This window comes from Mauremys reevesii, linkage group 3 (genome assembly GCF_016161935.1).
Source record: "Mauremys reevesii isolate NIE-2019 linkage group 3, ASM1616193v1, whole genome shotgun sequence".
In the NCBI taxonomy this organism is placed as follows: domain Eukaryota; kingdom Metazoa; phylum Chordata; order Testudines; family Geoemydidae; genus Mauremys; species Mauremys reevesii.
In genome coordinates, this window is record NC_052625.1 from 72,834,403 (window position 1) to 72,849,962 (window position 15,560).

At 44.6% G+C, this 15,560-nt stretch overlaps 2 protein-coding genes across 2 annotated transcripts; both read left to right on the plus strand.

Moving 5' to 3' along the window:
* The first annotated feature begins 12,972 nt into the window (after positions 1–12,972).
* LOC120401128 (taste receptor type 2 member 40-like) lies at positions 12,973–13,864 on the plus strand. Its single transcript, XM_039530798.1, is given in 2 exon segments — positions 12,973–13,088; positions 13,729–13,864. Coding segments are annotated over 2 exon segments (252 nt in total).
* A 463-nt stretch (positions 13,865–14,327) lies between these two features.
* Positions 14,328–15,260, plus strand: LOC120401130 (taste receptor type 2 member 1-like). Its single transcript, XM_039530799.1, has one exon. It carries the CDS (start codon positions 14,328–14,330, stop codon positions 15,258–15,260), a length of 933 nt encoding a protein of 310 aa, XP_039386733.1.
* Positions 15,261–15,560: the final 300 nt, after the last annotated feature.

A 15,560-nucleotide genomic window follows, 5' to 3' on the forward strand; every position in this document is an offset into this window, starting at 1 on the left:
TCAACCAGGCTGTACTGCTCTTGTCAGGGTTTGTAGTTTGAAGTCAATGGGACCTGTGGTCCTAAATCACTCTGGTACTTTTGAAAATCCCACCTAACTTTAGGCTCCTATTTTCAAGATTTTGGCCTGTTGATATGAAAACATACCTGATAACTTTAATACACTGAAAGTCTAAATAACACATTCATTGTTAACACTGAAGCAATTTGGTTTGAAAGGAGATAGATTTTATGTCACTAAGAAAGAAGCGTTTAGTAAAAATACCGTTTTAGCCCCTGATTTGGCAAACACTTATGGCACGTGCTTACCTTTAGGCACAAGTGATCATATTTGAAGTCAATGGGACTATTCAGGTGAGTAACATACCTGCTTAACTGGCTGCAGGATCAGGGCCTTCATTTTCAATATTTTGTTTTTCACCTTTAGTAGTTTTGTAAAATTCAAATACCAGACCCTACCAGCTGTGGTGTTTGTGAATAGCATTTATAATTTAGTTCATTATTGATTTCAGTCTAAATTCACAATAGCACAATTTTTTAAAATTAGTTGTCCAAGGTCTCAATGTGATTGAAATCAATGATTTAAATTCCTGGGGGAGAAGGGATACAGCGCCACACCTGCAGAGCAGTTTACAGGACTGAAACCTGTCTAGCTAGCTCAGGCTGTAGTAAGCTGAAACTGGAGACCATAGTGCACAGGAAAAAGAATGGATCTGTGGAGCTATCCATATGATTAAAAAAACAAGATAGTCAGAAGGATGTTTCTAATTAACGTTTTTCCCCCAAGGAATCAAAATGGAGACTTTAAGGCTAAACTAGCAGAAAAAAATCAATTCAACATCAATTCAACACTGTTTCCACTTTCTGGAGTTCAGAGCAGGATAAATGAGCAGGGACGTATGTCATTCCTCCTATAGTCACTCCCAGTCCTACACAGAACATCTACTAAGGGCAGCCAAGAGCGGTGTTCCCCTATCTTTGGGGAGGTTCCTGGGAGGCTTCCTGGCTGTAAGGATTCAGTGGAGCCAGAAGTTCCCAGAGCTAGGGTAAAAGCACAGGGCCTCCTCCACACAAATGGATCTCTGGAGATCCGTGTGAGTTGAAAGCTGCTGGAGGTGCGTGAGGAACCCTGGCCCTGATGAAAGAATTTAGAGGAATGAGGTGAACATGTGGAGTTTTTTTAGTTCCTGGGCCCTTCCTTCAGGCTTACTGCTAAGGGAGGGTACCACTGCTGCCACAAAGTGAGGTTCAAATTGGACAGGATTATTTTATGAGCATTCATATTGTTTGCGGTTTTGCAGTCTAAGATAATGATCCCAAGGAACAATAATAAAAGTTTGCCCTTTGGTGATGCCTTCCTTCTATGAGTCTCAAAGCATTTTACAATCCTTACTTCAGTTTCTCAAAACCCTTGGGAGCTAGGGAAGTACTGTTATCCATGCTGATGGGGGGGAAAGGAGCTCACAAAGATCTTTGTGAAACAGCTTTCTAGAAAATGCTGACACCAGATTTTGCTAAAAATTAAAAACTCATTAAGTGATGGTAGCTATCCTGGTGGTAATAAAAGCCATTTGGTCCATGAATGCTGATGCTTTTAAACATCTACGGTATCCATGAATTCTTGATAGAGATCAGGGGCTCTGTCAAATGTATCTTTCTAGCAAATGAGATTTGTCCTTCATCTGTCAGTATGTGTGTGAAAAGTGTTTGGTAATGTTTTCTTGGCTGTTTTTAAAATTTATTTTTTGGTACTGCCCCATGTCCTATCGGGGGCAGTACCAAAATAAAATAAATTATTGTGTTGAATGCAATAATGTCTACTCATTTTATCTGGACTAATAAAGGTCTTAGGCACTTGAGTTATTGTAGTTCTCCATGCAAACCATCTCTTTGTTAGGCTTGGGTAGATTGATTTGTTTCACATTCTGTAGCTGCATTTTTTAGAGCTTTCAATTAAAAGTCGACCAGAAATGTCTAGTACAGTTTTAGCAAAAAGTGTTCAGTCATTTATATCAAAGCTTGGGCTTTTCCATCAGTAAACTAGAGGCACCATATTATTAGTCAGTTATGCAGCAGCACAATTAGACTAGGCATTGAAGGCAGTAGTATATTTTTAGCCCTGTAATTTAGGGGTTTATAATCTGAAAGTTTATGCAGAAGGTCTAAGGTGAATTTCATAAGAGCAACTGTACTGTTTCTAGAAGTGATTGGGAACATCTAAAAGATGATACATTGTTGTATGGTAGCTTGTAGCTGTGTATAGCTAGTCTGGTCCCTGCAAGAAAGGCGGGGGCTAGGTTGAGAGAGATTTCTGGGCCTTTGCCAGTCTGCCATATTGTTCTGTGATAGTGCTTGGGGTTAGATAGTTGGTGGGCTTAAATCATTGTAGCACTGGCTAATCTGAGCCTGAGAAGGAGCCAGAATTTACCAATGTACATTGCCAAAGAGCCACAGTAATATGCCAACTGCCCCATATCAGCTCCCCACTCCCAGCACCTCCCACCCACTGGCAGCCCTGCCGATCAGCGACTCTCCTTCCCTCCTCACACCTCCTGATCAGCAGTTTTGTGGTGTGCAGGAGGCTCTGTGGGGGATGGGGAGGAGCGAGGGCATGACAGGCTCACGGGAAGGGGTGGAGTGGGGGCAGAGTCAGGGGTTGAGCAGTGAGCACTCCCTGGCACATTGGAAAGATGGCGCCTGTAGCTCCAACCCCAGAGTTGGTGTCTATACAAAGAGCTGCATGCTAACTTCTGAAGAGCCGCATGTGGCTCCAGAGCCACAGGTTGGCCACCCCTGCACTTGTGACTTCAGTGGACAAGTGCCAAATTACACCTACTGATGATCCAACCCTGGGTCTGTTTTTGGAGTCTGAAAAAACATCCTGTACATACTACAGTGTTTAGCTGTGATGTTGTACTTAGATTAGAAGCAGAGTCATTTTAACCAGTTTACAAGTGCCATGGTTCAATATGTGTCCATACATCAGTATTTCTGTTATCACACCCATGTTTGGGCATCCACACTTGCCCCCCTAGCTAACCATGTATGTTTCAGTTTGTTTTGAGCAGCTGTCTCATAGTGCCTCAGCAGAGGAGAGAGTACCTGAGCAATGTGGAACCAGGTACAGGAAGCCAACTGTATGTCTGTGTAGACCTCTGTAAGAGTTGAGACACTATTACCTGTAATAGTTACTGAGATTTGACTATGTTGTATGACAGTCTGGGCAACCTGATCTTTTAAAACAGATTAACCCTTTGAAATGAAGCTATTTTGACAGGTCTTCACTAGTGCTTAGAATTAGTTGCTACTCAGGTGTGGGTGGAGCACGCCCAATGCAGGGATCTCACACACTTGGAAACTAGCATCACTTGCTCTTTAATGCCTAGATTTGGAGCCACACCCCTAGTAGCTGAGCCAAAGAATCATTTCTTTTGCTAGAGACTTGCACACAAACTCTTTCACTTTTGTTTTTAGCCAATGACCTGCAGCTACCTTAGCTAACCCTGGAAAAAAGTCCAAAGGAATCAATATAGAAGAGTAGTTTAGGGTGGGATCATCGAGAGATCTTGCCTATTAGGCTTATATCCATAATGCCTCCAGCTACTGCAATCAAAGTGGCTACACTTCCTCCCCCAGCAACACTGAAGAGTCACAACTGAACCCTTTGTGTGCAAATTAATAATAATTAAAAAATCAGTAAAAAGAACAAGAATACCTGTGGCATAATCTCAAATAAATTTGGTAGTCTCTAAGGTGCCACAAGTACTCCTGTGCTTTTTGTGGATACAGACTAATACAGCTGCTACTCTGAAACCTAAAAAATCAGTACATTCCTAACCAGTGATTTGTTTCCTGTCATTTACTGTAAACAACAATCCATCTGGAGATGCAAAGTTGTGAATGTGAAATGGAGAGTCTGTAATGGAATCCAGTACTGATTTGCCTCCCGATGACTGCAGCTGGGTCCATGTGCCATCAACAAGTGGAAGAACATTCCCCCTGTTTTATCTGAAACACTGAAGGCAGTGCTGATTGAGCAAACAGATGAGTCCTCCTCAGCTGGCGATATTTGTCAAATGAGGCCCTGTGAGGTGAATGCAGTAGGGAGAGGCACCAGTCTGCTAATTATTTATATTTTGCCATGAATGCACTAACATTGAGGAGATTTTAAAGAGCTGATTTAAAGTAAAAAGGATACAAACATTTTGGTAGTTCATATACCTCTGGGCTTCTTTAGTCAGAGCTTCCCTTTACACTTAGGCCTGGTCTACACTACAAAGTAGGTCCACACAAGTTGACTTCTGCTGACCTATTTGTTTATGCGTCTACACTCAAATTTGTCCCTGGCTGATGTAAGCGCTCCATTATGGCGACATGGTAAAACCATCCCCAGGACAGTGAACTATGGTCGATGTACTGAGATCAACACAGTGAGTGTAGATACTGCATGACCAGTGTCAACCCTAACAGTTCTCCAGCAGCTGTGCCTCAGTGACCAACATTGAACGCCTTGTCACAACTGTGAACTCCGCTGCCCTGGAGTCATGGAGACCAGGAGCTACACCCCCTTTTCCCTGCCCTTCAAGACCCCTACATATTTTTGAAATGTCTTTTCCTTATTGCCCAGGTTGGTGAGCAGACCTAGCAGTTGTCCCTTGTTGTGAGCAACTGCCCAGCTGACCATGCCAACTCCATGCTCTAGACATACTCCTACCTGGAGTAGACAGGAGATGTTGGATCTCCTGGGCCTGCGGTGAGATGAGGCTCTGCCAGCACAGCTTCAGACCTGTTGTAGAAATGTGGCATCTATGAAAAGATTGAACAGGAGATGCAGGTAAAGGGATATAACAGGAACCAGTAGCAGTGCCGCAAGAAAGCAAAGGAACTGTGGCAGGCATATCACAGGGCCAGCAAGGTCGACAACTGATCTGGTGCTGAGCTACAGACCTGCTGCTTTTACAATAAGCAGCATGCCATACTTGGCAGAGATCCCACCAGCCCTCCACAGACTGCCATAGCTACTTCCAAGGATCCTGAGTCACAACCCCCTACTAAGAACATGTGGCGGAGGGTGTGTGTGAGGGTGGGGGGGGGTCCACCACAGTCCAGCCGAGCACAGATGAGCCTGATGAAAGGAAGGAACCTCGGGTAAGTGCGTGCATGCATTTTTCCTTACAGTTTTTAAATGTAAAGATGTTGCCCAGCCCAACACCTAGTTAGCAGGACACAGGTATCGACCTGTCATCGTTTTACTCATACGAGAAGAGGTAGTGGTACAATAACCAGATATAGAGTTACCTGCTTTTCATTCTCCTGTAAGTTTTTGGATGGGGGTGCAAATGGAGCAGTTTGGTTGTGTACACAGGGATGTATCTTACATCCTTCTGAGAGATCTTGATGAAACTATCATGGAGGTACACTGACTCCTGAAGGTTTCTAGAGCTGGCTGCCTTATTTCTTCCTGTGTCATAAGACACTTTCCCATAACACTCTGCAATAACTTTGGCAAGCATCATTGCAGCCAACAGGCTAGAGGCATAAAGGTCCAGGCAGCTTTGGGACACTAGCTGCAGCTGTGCTGTCTGTGCCTTTGTTACTCTCAGCAGTTACTCCCACTGGCTGTTGAAAATAGTGCCAGTACTCAATGCCATTGTCCTATACTCATACTCATGCAAACAAGGGGGCCCGGCTCCACCAATGTTCGGAGCTGGGTCTCTCCCCTGGCCCTGCCTGCCACCCCCGAATGCTTCCCCCAGAGCATCCCTCAGCCCCCACCTGTTGCCCCCGTGCGCCTTCCCCGGCCCTGGAGTGTCCCTGCCTCAAGTGGGTGGCTGCTCTGCCGCTCCACGCTGTGCTCCCTTGCTGCTGCCGCTGCTATCTACAGCACAAGAGTGGCGCCGGTGGCAGGCTGAGGTGGCTGCTGCACCTGCGGAGGGGAGGAGGCGCACACATGATTGGTATCCCTCCCCTCCCCCAGCACCCACCAGGAGGCAACGCCCAAGGGGCTTCCGGGAAACGGAGTCTGGACCTCTCCTGAGCAGCTGCTGCGGCTTGGGTGAGTGTTCGACTATGTGATCCACAACCCCCCCCACACCTGCAGCCACCACTCCTGCCCACACTGGGCAAAGGACAGCCCCATCCCCCGTGAGGCTACAGTGATGGGCAGCAGGCTGCAGCAGGGGAGGAGGCCACATGTGATGGTAGCCCCTTCCCCCACCGGCACCCACTACAGGGGAGGTGAGGGGGCTTCCTGGACCTGAGAGGGGCCTGGCCCCTAGGAGCACATGCAGTGATGGTGCGGGGAGCTCACTTCTGCTGTGGGGGAGAGGGCTGGGGAGACTATGGTGTCCTCTCTGGCCCCAGCCCTGGGGCAGCCTGCCTACACTCCAAATTCCTCATCCCCAGCCCAGCCCCACCCCAGAGCCCTCATCCCAACCCTGTGCCCCACCCTGAGCCCCCTCCTGCACCATGAACCCCTCTTCCCCAGCCCTATCCCACAGTCCTCACCCCTGCATCCCAACCCCCTGCCCTAGCCCTGAGCCCCCTCCTGCACCTCAAACCCCTCATCCCCATGCCAGAGCCCTCATTCCTCCCCACCCCCCACATTCTGCAATATAGGGAAACTGTTAAATGCTTACTGTTTCCAGGAGATGTGTAGCAGGAGATGATTAATGGCCCTACACACTTCACACTTGCATGAAAATGGCCCTCACTGTGGATGTGCCAACTCCAAACTTTTTACATTATTTTAAAATATATATATTGGCTTACAAGGCAGGTGTGTCTTGGGGTAGTGGTGGTCGGGGGGACTTGGACCCGTTCTGGGAACCACCAAAAAATATACAAACCTGCTGTGCCTGTGCCGGGGGACAGTAAGGGCAACCACAGTTTCACGTACACTGATGTGTGAGAGCCACGGCTGGTGTATGTGGAGCCAAAATGGGCAGGAACGTTTGCTGCCTTTCTAACATTAAAGTTCAGTTCCATTAATTTATGTTAGAAATTTGTGTTATGTTTTTTCAATTGCACATTGGGGGTTTTTGCACTGCTTTTGTTACACAATAAATTTCTATATATATGTAAAAAAAACCTCATTTTTATTACTTCACAACATATACTGTGGATTGGCTAGTGCTATTCTAATCACCCAGTACTTGTAATTTTACAAGAGCACAGAATTCATAGGTTCAGTGAAACACACAGTATAATAATTACAAATGTACAGCAAGAACCACATAATTCATAGGTTCAGTAAAAGACACAGTATAATAGTCATAAATGTAGACAAAGCACTACATAATTCCTAACAGTCCCTAAAATTTCAGGGCCAGCCAGAGCACAATCCACCATATCACAGCAATGTAGTGCTCTTTAAAGGTCTCCCTCAGCCACATAGCTTCTCAATGATTCTTGTAATGGTCTTTTTGTCTGGCTTTTCAAAGTCGGCAAACAGCCACTGCATCTCTACCCTGGTGGCAGTTTCTCCCCCATTACCTCACAGGTATTCTGCAGGACATAATAAGCAGCTATAAGTTTTGGGATATTTTTCATGCTGAGATCCAATCTTATGAGTAAACCAGGCCAGGGTTCCCACATTCAACTGTCATTCTGCATCTGCTGAGTTGGTATTTGAGTCTGTCTTTTTTGATGCACGGCTTCATGAACCCAGGGAGCAAAGGGTAGATTGGGTTCACTCAGAATCACTATTGCCATTTTGATATTGCCAATGGTAATCAGCTGGTTGGGAAAGAAAGTCCCTGTTTGCAACTTTCTGAACAATCCTGTGTTCTTGAAGCATCAAGTAGCTTCCCTGACTAGTCCACACTGATGTCAGTGAAGTGTCCTCGGTGATCCACCACCAGTGCTTGCCTAACCGTAGACGAGTAGCCCTTTCTATTGATGTACTCTGTGGTAAAGTGGACTGGTGCCAAAATAGGGGTATGGGTATTGTCTATTGCCCTACCACATTTCAGGAACCGTATTGCTGCAAAGCCATCCAATATGTCCTGCACATTTCCAAAAGTCACAGGCCTGTGTAGCAGGAGATGATTAATGGTCCTACATACTTGCATGAAAATGGCCCTCACGGTGGATTTGCCAACTCCCAAACTGATTTCCCACTGAGCAGTAGCAATCAGTGCAAGCTTCCACAGTGTGATCGCCACTCACTTCTCAGCTGTTGATGCAGCTCTCATTCCGGCATCTCTGCCCTGGAGGGCTGGAGTGAACTCTGCACACAGATCCAGGAACGTGGCCTTGCATATCCAAAAGTTCTGCAGCCACTGCTCGTCATCCCCAACTTGCATTATGATGTGAGCCCATCAGTCAGTGTTGGTTCTCAGGCCCAGAAGCAATGCTCCACCATCTGCAGCTACTGCGTGAATTTCATCAACAACCTTGAACTGGTTTTCCTTATGTCCCTGAGTAATCTGTGCTTGAAGAACTCATCATGTCCCCTGTTGTTGCAGTTCTTCGTGAGGCGCTGCAAATACCAGCAGATCATGCATCAGGTACCAATGTGAGATTTCTAAAGATAGCTACAGCATTCAACCCTGGATTTAACAATTTGAAGTGCCTTCCAAAATCTGAGAGGAATGAAGTGTGGCGCATACTTTCAGAAGTCTTCAAAGAGCAACACTCCGATGCGGAAAATACAGAACCTGAACCACCAAAAAATAAAATCAACCTACTGCTGGTGGAATCTGACTCAGACGATGAAAATGAACATGCGTCAGTCCACTCTGCTTTGGATTGTTATCAAGCAGAACCCGTCAGCATGGATGCATGTCCTCTGGAATGGTGGTTGAAGATGAAGGGACATATGAATCTTTAGCACATCTGGCATGTAAATATCTTGCGACACCAGCTACAACAGTGCCATGTGAACACCTGTTCTCACTTTCAGGTGACGTGAACAAGAAGTGGGCAGCCTTATCTCCTGCAAATGTAAACAAACTTGTTTGTCTGAGTGATTGGCTGAAAAAGAAATAGGACTGAGCGGACTTGTAGGCGCTAAAGTTAATCTAACTCTTCTATTATTAATACTTTTAATTTTTTCCCTTCTAGTATGATTTTCACATCTCCTTTTCTATTGAAGACACTTCTTCCAGTTATAATTCTGTCTCTTGTCAGGTTGTACGTGTAACCCACACACCTCCTGGGTGTGGTGTTCTGTCCCATCTGGTGGCTCCGAGACCACTTAGAGAGAGATTAATGAGTCTGCTACAGCCTTAGCTAAGGGCTGTGTGGCTTTTAGCTCATACACTAAAGGCTCATACACTAAGCTCCAGAGATCCTAGGTTCAATGCTACCCATCCTCAACCGGGGTCTGTCAGTGTTACGTATATTTTTCCCTTCAATGTTTTTCCATTTGGTAATTTTATGTAACTACAATCTACTTTCCCTTAGTCAAGCCTCTCCCATCTTTGTAAATCATTTGTCCTTCCTTTCCTCTGTCTTTTCCTCGTATTACCCAAATATCTTCCCATCTCTCGCCTCTCCAACTCTTTCCTGGTCCCCAGGTCCTTTCTTTCCTTGGTGGCCCAATTCCTGTGATGATTGGGGACTGTGTGAGATGTATCCAGTGAAACCCCCAAAAGGCTGGGTGCGGGGATTTCTTTTGCTAACCATAGCATTGGGAGAGAGGGAGCTCATGGCACTGGATGTTTCCCCTCTGAAATGGGGACTGGCGGGTCTTGTTAGTCTTTGTCCATCCCCCACAGGCGGCAGTCCTGAAGCTGACTATTTCTTCATCTGAGAAGGAAAATTGTCTGAGGGACACCAGTTACAACTGACAGCTGTGCATTGGTTGGCGTTCAGCTCTGCACCTATTCCCACAGAGCACTCACTGCTGTAGGTGACAAGATAAAGGGATGGCGAAACAGCTGCCAATTTCTGTGCAGCTCCATTTATGAGATTTCTTGCCAAGGAGAAATGGCCATCAGTTTCCCTCTCCAAGTGACCCAGAGCAGTGGGAAGGGTATTGAGGGAGGCAGAAATGAGCGGGCAGGAAGAGAGATCTATCAAAGAATAGTCTAACAACCTATGCCTAAATGAAAGGCTGTGTATTATGGTATATGTTTAGCTGTTTCCTAATACTAGAATTCATCTGGATTGTTTGTTGTGTACAGATGAAGTGCAACTGACGGATACAAAAATGTTGCCCTATTTGTAGATATTGGCCCTGACATGTAAAGGGGCCCCTCAAAACAGGCTCTGTCCTGGGCACTGTTTTGCTCCTGTGATAAACTCCAGGCGTTTTCTAAGCCCTTAGTTGACTAACTTCCCATCAATCTATGGTTTGTGCCCACAAATTAGGTAATTAGGCAACTGTTATGGATTGCACCTGCAAAAATACAGAGGCTGCCTCTGAAAATTAGGCTCACCATAGCTTAATAAGAGAGGAGCCCTTTAGAAGAACATTAAAGTGAGAATTGAGTTAAGCCCACAAAATGCCACCACTAACCAAGCTCTGTGAAACCCTCTGGCTTGTCCTAGTTAAAGATTTACCAGAATGTCCTTCTCAGTCATCTCCAATACTGGAAATCCCACTAATCTCAAGTTCTACAATGAGACTTTTAAAAACACATGGCCCTAAAGCAAGTGTGTCGAACTCATTTGGAAGAGAGGGATGGATTCCATGTTTGATAATGATGTGTGGCCAGGATATCAATTCAGAACTTCACACACCCCTCAATCCACAGAGGATCTCTCACTGAGATCAGGGGGATGTTTGTACAGAGAAAAATGGGGAGAATTCTGTTTATGTGTAGTAAGTGAACTTGTATTTGTTATTTATCGAGCAGTTCATTGTCAGATTCAATATCCCTGTGTGACAACATACCTCCATTTAGGCCACCATTACTTTTGTCCTTTGTTCCTCTTCCTTCTCCATCTTCCCTTCTCTGTCTTTGCCCATGTCCACTGTTGTTCTCTCTGCATTTCCTTCCCTGCAGCAACTACCAATTCCTACCACCAAGGGCTTCAGTCCCACCCCTATTCCTATTCCATCCACTAAAATGATCCACATTGGGATAGTTAATATTGACATTGACGTGCCATCATTTGTGTTCAGAGCTGACGTTCCAATGAGATTAACAGAGGGTAGGGGGAGTCCATATGTCTGAGCCATTGTTTCAGGCTGTCTTGCAGACTCATAGAGACATCATGACCTCAGTTTATACTCAGTTCACATTTGGAAAGTTCTTTCTGAAGCCATGTGAGCAAGAAACTTACTTTTTTCAAATTGGAAGCTTAGCTGCTGCATAACCTGGTTATGTCTAAATATATATATCATGGAGGTATGTTTAACACCCTTCCTCTACAGGGACCATATATATTTGATCGCTTCATTCTCTCTACCTTTTATAAATGGGTCATCCTAGAGTGTAGGATCTTTGCACTAGGGCATGTCTCTTCTTGTAAGTTTATAGCATCCGGCACAATAATGCTCTGATCCTCAGCGAGGTGTCTGAGGGTCACCCATAAAATAAATATTCATTAATCAGACCAATAAGCGGAGACTAGGCATGTACAATTTAAATAATAAAACTGATGTTAACCAACAGCGTGTGCTGTGGAGCAAATTCTGATTCAGCTGGGCAAAGGCCTGTGGCAGTCATGTACTCTGTGTTGAGCCATTTCTGCAATCCGATTAGATTTAAACAGCTGCTTGAAACAGCATGAACTGCAGCAGTCCAGAGTGAAAACAAAAGTGCAAATAATTAAAATAATTATTTTTTCAAAGCTGGAAAAGGAGAAATAAAAAAAAACCAAACTGAACATAATCACAAGCAGCAAGTTCACAGCAAATTGGCTAGTGACATTGGCACATCGCCATATAATATAAATAAGAGACTGGAGTAGGTTATCATTACTGTAATGGAATCTTTCTGAGATTTGCATCCCAGGGCAGCTGGGGCCTAACATGATCAACACCTAAAAATTTCACTAATTTTTTTCAGCTGTGATATACAGGCAGAAGAAAAGGTTGTGCCCCATTTAGATGTCAGCACCTCTGCATTACAGTAAGACATTTTGCTCTTGGAGCTTCACAAGGTGGGCAGAGTTAGGAGACGGTGGATTCAGACATATTTCCTACATTTGATGAAATCTTTTTGATTATTTCAGCAACTGAACTTGTATCGTTTGTAACAAATGGATTGATAATAGGTGTGTCCTGCATTGAGTGGCTCAAAAACAGAAAATTAACTTTGTGTGAAATGATCTTGACTAGCTTGAGCACCTTCAGTTTTTTCCTACGTTGTGCAATATTGATCAATAGTTTCCCCTTTACATTACATCAAACGGTGAGTGCAGAGTGTGAATTATGGAGAACCATCTTTATGGTTTCGTTAGTAAATATTAACCTTAGGCCTGGTCTACACTGGGGGTGGGGGTGTCAATATAAGATACGCAACTTCAGCTACAGGAATACCGTAGCTGAAGTCGAAGTATTTTATCCCAACTTACCTCCCGTCCTCACCGCACGGGATCGACGTCCACGGCTCCCCCGCTGACTCTGCTACCGCTGCTCACTCTGGTGGAGTTCCGGAGTCGACGGGGAGCGTGTTCAGGGATCGATATATCGCATCTAGATGAGACGCAATATATCAATCCCCGATAAATCCGATACGGTGGGTAGTCTGGACGTACCCTAAGTCCTAAAAAGCCAGGCTGCACAAAAACAGCTCCTTGCTGGCAGATAGAAAATTAGAGAAAAGAGAAAAAGAAGAAGAGCAAAACAAGGAGTTAAAACAACAAATGGAAGGTGTAATTATTTTAAATACCTCCTTGTCTTGTCATTGGCTGGAGACAAGAAATAAAATTGAAGGATTTCAGGAACAAATTAGTCAGAAAGCTAAAGAGAAGCTAAGATGGAAATAATAGGCTAGGAATCTCAAAATGGGGAGTACAACAGGTTACAGCAGGACCAAGACTAGAGAGGGGAAAAAAATTTGACGGCACCGTTTGGATGTATCTAACTACTGCCAATCTCTGGTTTGCCACCTGGCTCAGTGTCTTTTACTGCATGCAGATTTCCAACTTCAGCTGACCCCTCTTCTTCTGGCTGAAGATGAGACAATCAGGGCTACTGACACAGCTACTCGTTGTCTCCTTGCAGGCCCGCTGATGCGGGGTGGGAAGGGGCAATTGCCCAGGGGCTCCAAACCCTGTGTTTTGGGGGCCCTATGGGCCGGCACGATTGGTCAATGCGGTCGGTCCCAGAAGTGACAGGTCAGTCCCAGAAGTGACTGATCTGTCACTTCTGCCCCAGGTCCCACACCCCCCTAGGGATGGCCCTGGCCTTGGGGCCCAGAATTGCTGTTGGCGGGCCTGTCTCCTTGCTCATTCTGTCCCTTCAGCAGGGTGTGTATATAGCCAGTATTTACGCAGCTCAGTAAAGACTACCAGGAAACTTACCACAGTGGAATGTAGATATAAGGATACTTCCTCCATTGGCCTCATTATTTCATCCATGCTTGGAACATACATACACTTCATTATATTTTTTTAATTCATCCATACAATTGTTAGTCACTTCTCTGTGCAAACATATCAAGAGGATGGAAAAAAATGCAAGCAGCTCCAGGGAGGCCAGCAGTGAGGCTCACGACAGTGCTGTTACATCTCTGAGCTCTTTCCTTTTATTTTATATTGTTTATTTTGTGTCACGAGGTCTATTTTTTTTATCAAAAACATTTGCTGATGGCAGCCTTTACTTCATTAGGTTCTGTGGAGTGATAATGGCTGCTTATCCCTCTGGGCACTCTGTTTTCCTGATTTTAGGCAATCCGAAGATGAAGAAAGCAGCAATGAGGGCTCTAAACCATGCCAAGTGCAGGCTGACAGAGGAGACTCCATAAAATCTCCCATGACTAGAACCCGCAGAAAGAGATCCATGGCTATATTGTGTAATAGGAGCAAATGCCTCAAATAGAATGAATAGCAGTAGTCCAATCTGAAAATGAAGGAGCAATAATTAAAATCAATAATAATAATAATAAAAATCAGGAAAGAAGATCAATAGAAAAAAGTTTGTGAAGCTGGTCACAGACAGTCACTGCACAGAAATGAGGAAGTGGATATACAAATAAAAGGCAGGACAAAGGATTAGATCATCCCAAATGTAAAAGAATCTTTCTGGGATTTGCATCCCAACAAACACAGGTGAGTCTTCGAAGTTCAGTAGCTGAAAACATCTCCTATCTCACTTTCGGCTGTGATACAAAGGCAGGACAACACAGGCCCCAATAAGTTACCAGAAGCCTGGCACTTCAGTGAAGAGCTTCAAAAGCTGGACAAGCGTTAGTGACCACAGGCAGAACCATGCTTCCTGCAACTATTATTGGTTTGATCATTTTAGGAATTGAGTTCATTACAGGGATTATAGCAAACGGATTGATAATCATTGTAAATTGTACTGAGTGGATCAGAAGCAGAAAACTGACCTGTTGTGACATGATCTTGACTAGCCTGGGCATCTCCAGATTTTTCATACAGTGGACAATGTTCGTTCACAATATCTTTGCATTATCTCCAGTGATGAATGGAGAGTGTGCCATACAGAGAAACCTCTATATTTTTAGCATGTATCTAAATACTCTCAGCCTCTGGTTTGCTACGTGGCTCAGTGTCTTCTACTGCGTGAAGATTGCCAACTTCAGCCAACCTCTCTTCCTCTGGCTGAAGCAGAGAATATCAGGTCTAGTGCCACAGCTACTCATGAGCTCCTTGCTGGTCTCCTTGGTCACCTGTCTCTTTTCAGTCAATGTCATAGGTAGAAAGTACATAGGCAATTCAACGAATAATCTGTCAGGAAACACCAGAGTGGAATGTAGCCATAATGTGAATTCATCTTCTGGTCTTGTTATTTTGTACATGCTTGGATATTCCTTTCCTTTTTTTATATTTGTTGTTTCTGCAGTACTGTTAATCATTTCTCTGTGGAGACACACCAAGAGGATGGAGAAAAACACAAGCATCTCCAGGGACACCATTACTGAGGCTCATGTCAGTGTAATTAAAGGTCTGATTGCTTTCATTTTCTTCTACATTTCATATTTTGTGGCAACAGTGCTATTTTTATTACAAATATTTGCCCACACAAGTCTCTATTTCACATGGTTCTGTGTAGTGGTAGTGGCTGCTTATCCTTCTGGGCACTCTGTTATCCTGATCCTGGGTAACCCCAAATTGAAGAGGGTAGCAGTGAGGGCTCTGAACTATGCAAAATGCTGGCTGAGAGATGAGGCTTCATAAAATCACTCATGATCAAACTCCACAAAAACAGCCCCTTCCTCCCTTCTATTCATGAAATAATTCCCCCCTACCACTGCATGCACTAAAATTAGAAGATTTCCCTCCAGAGCTTTGCTTCATGTGAATAGCAGTAGAGGACAATGTTAAACTTAGAGTGACATGATTCTTTTAATCTAAATGTCTGTGAATTAATAACTCATAGAAGTCAAGGGCAAACTCCTATAAATTATAAGCTACGTTGTCTGAGACCGAGGAGTGGAAGAACCCTTGAACTGGTGCACATATCCAGTCATACTGGGG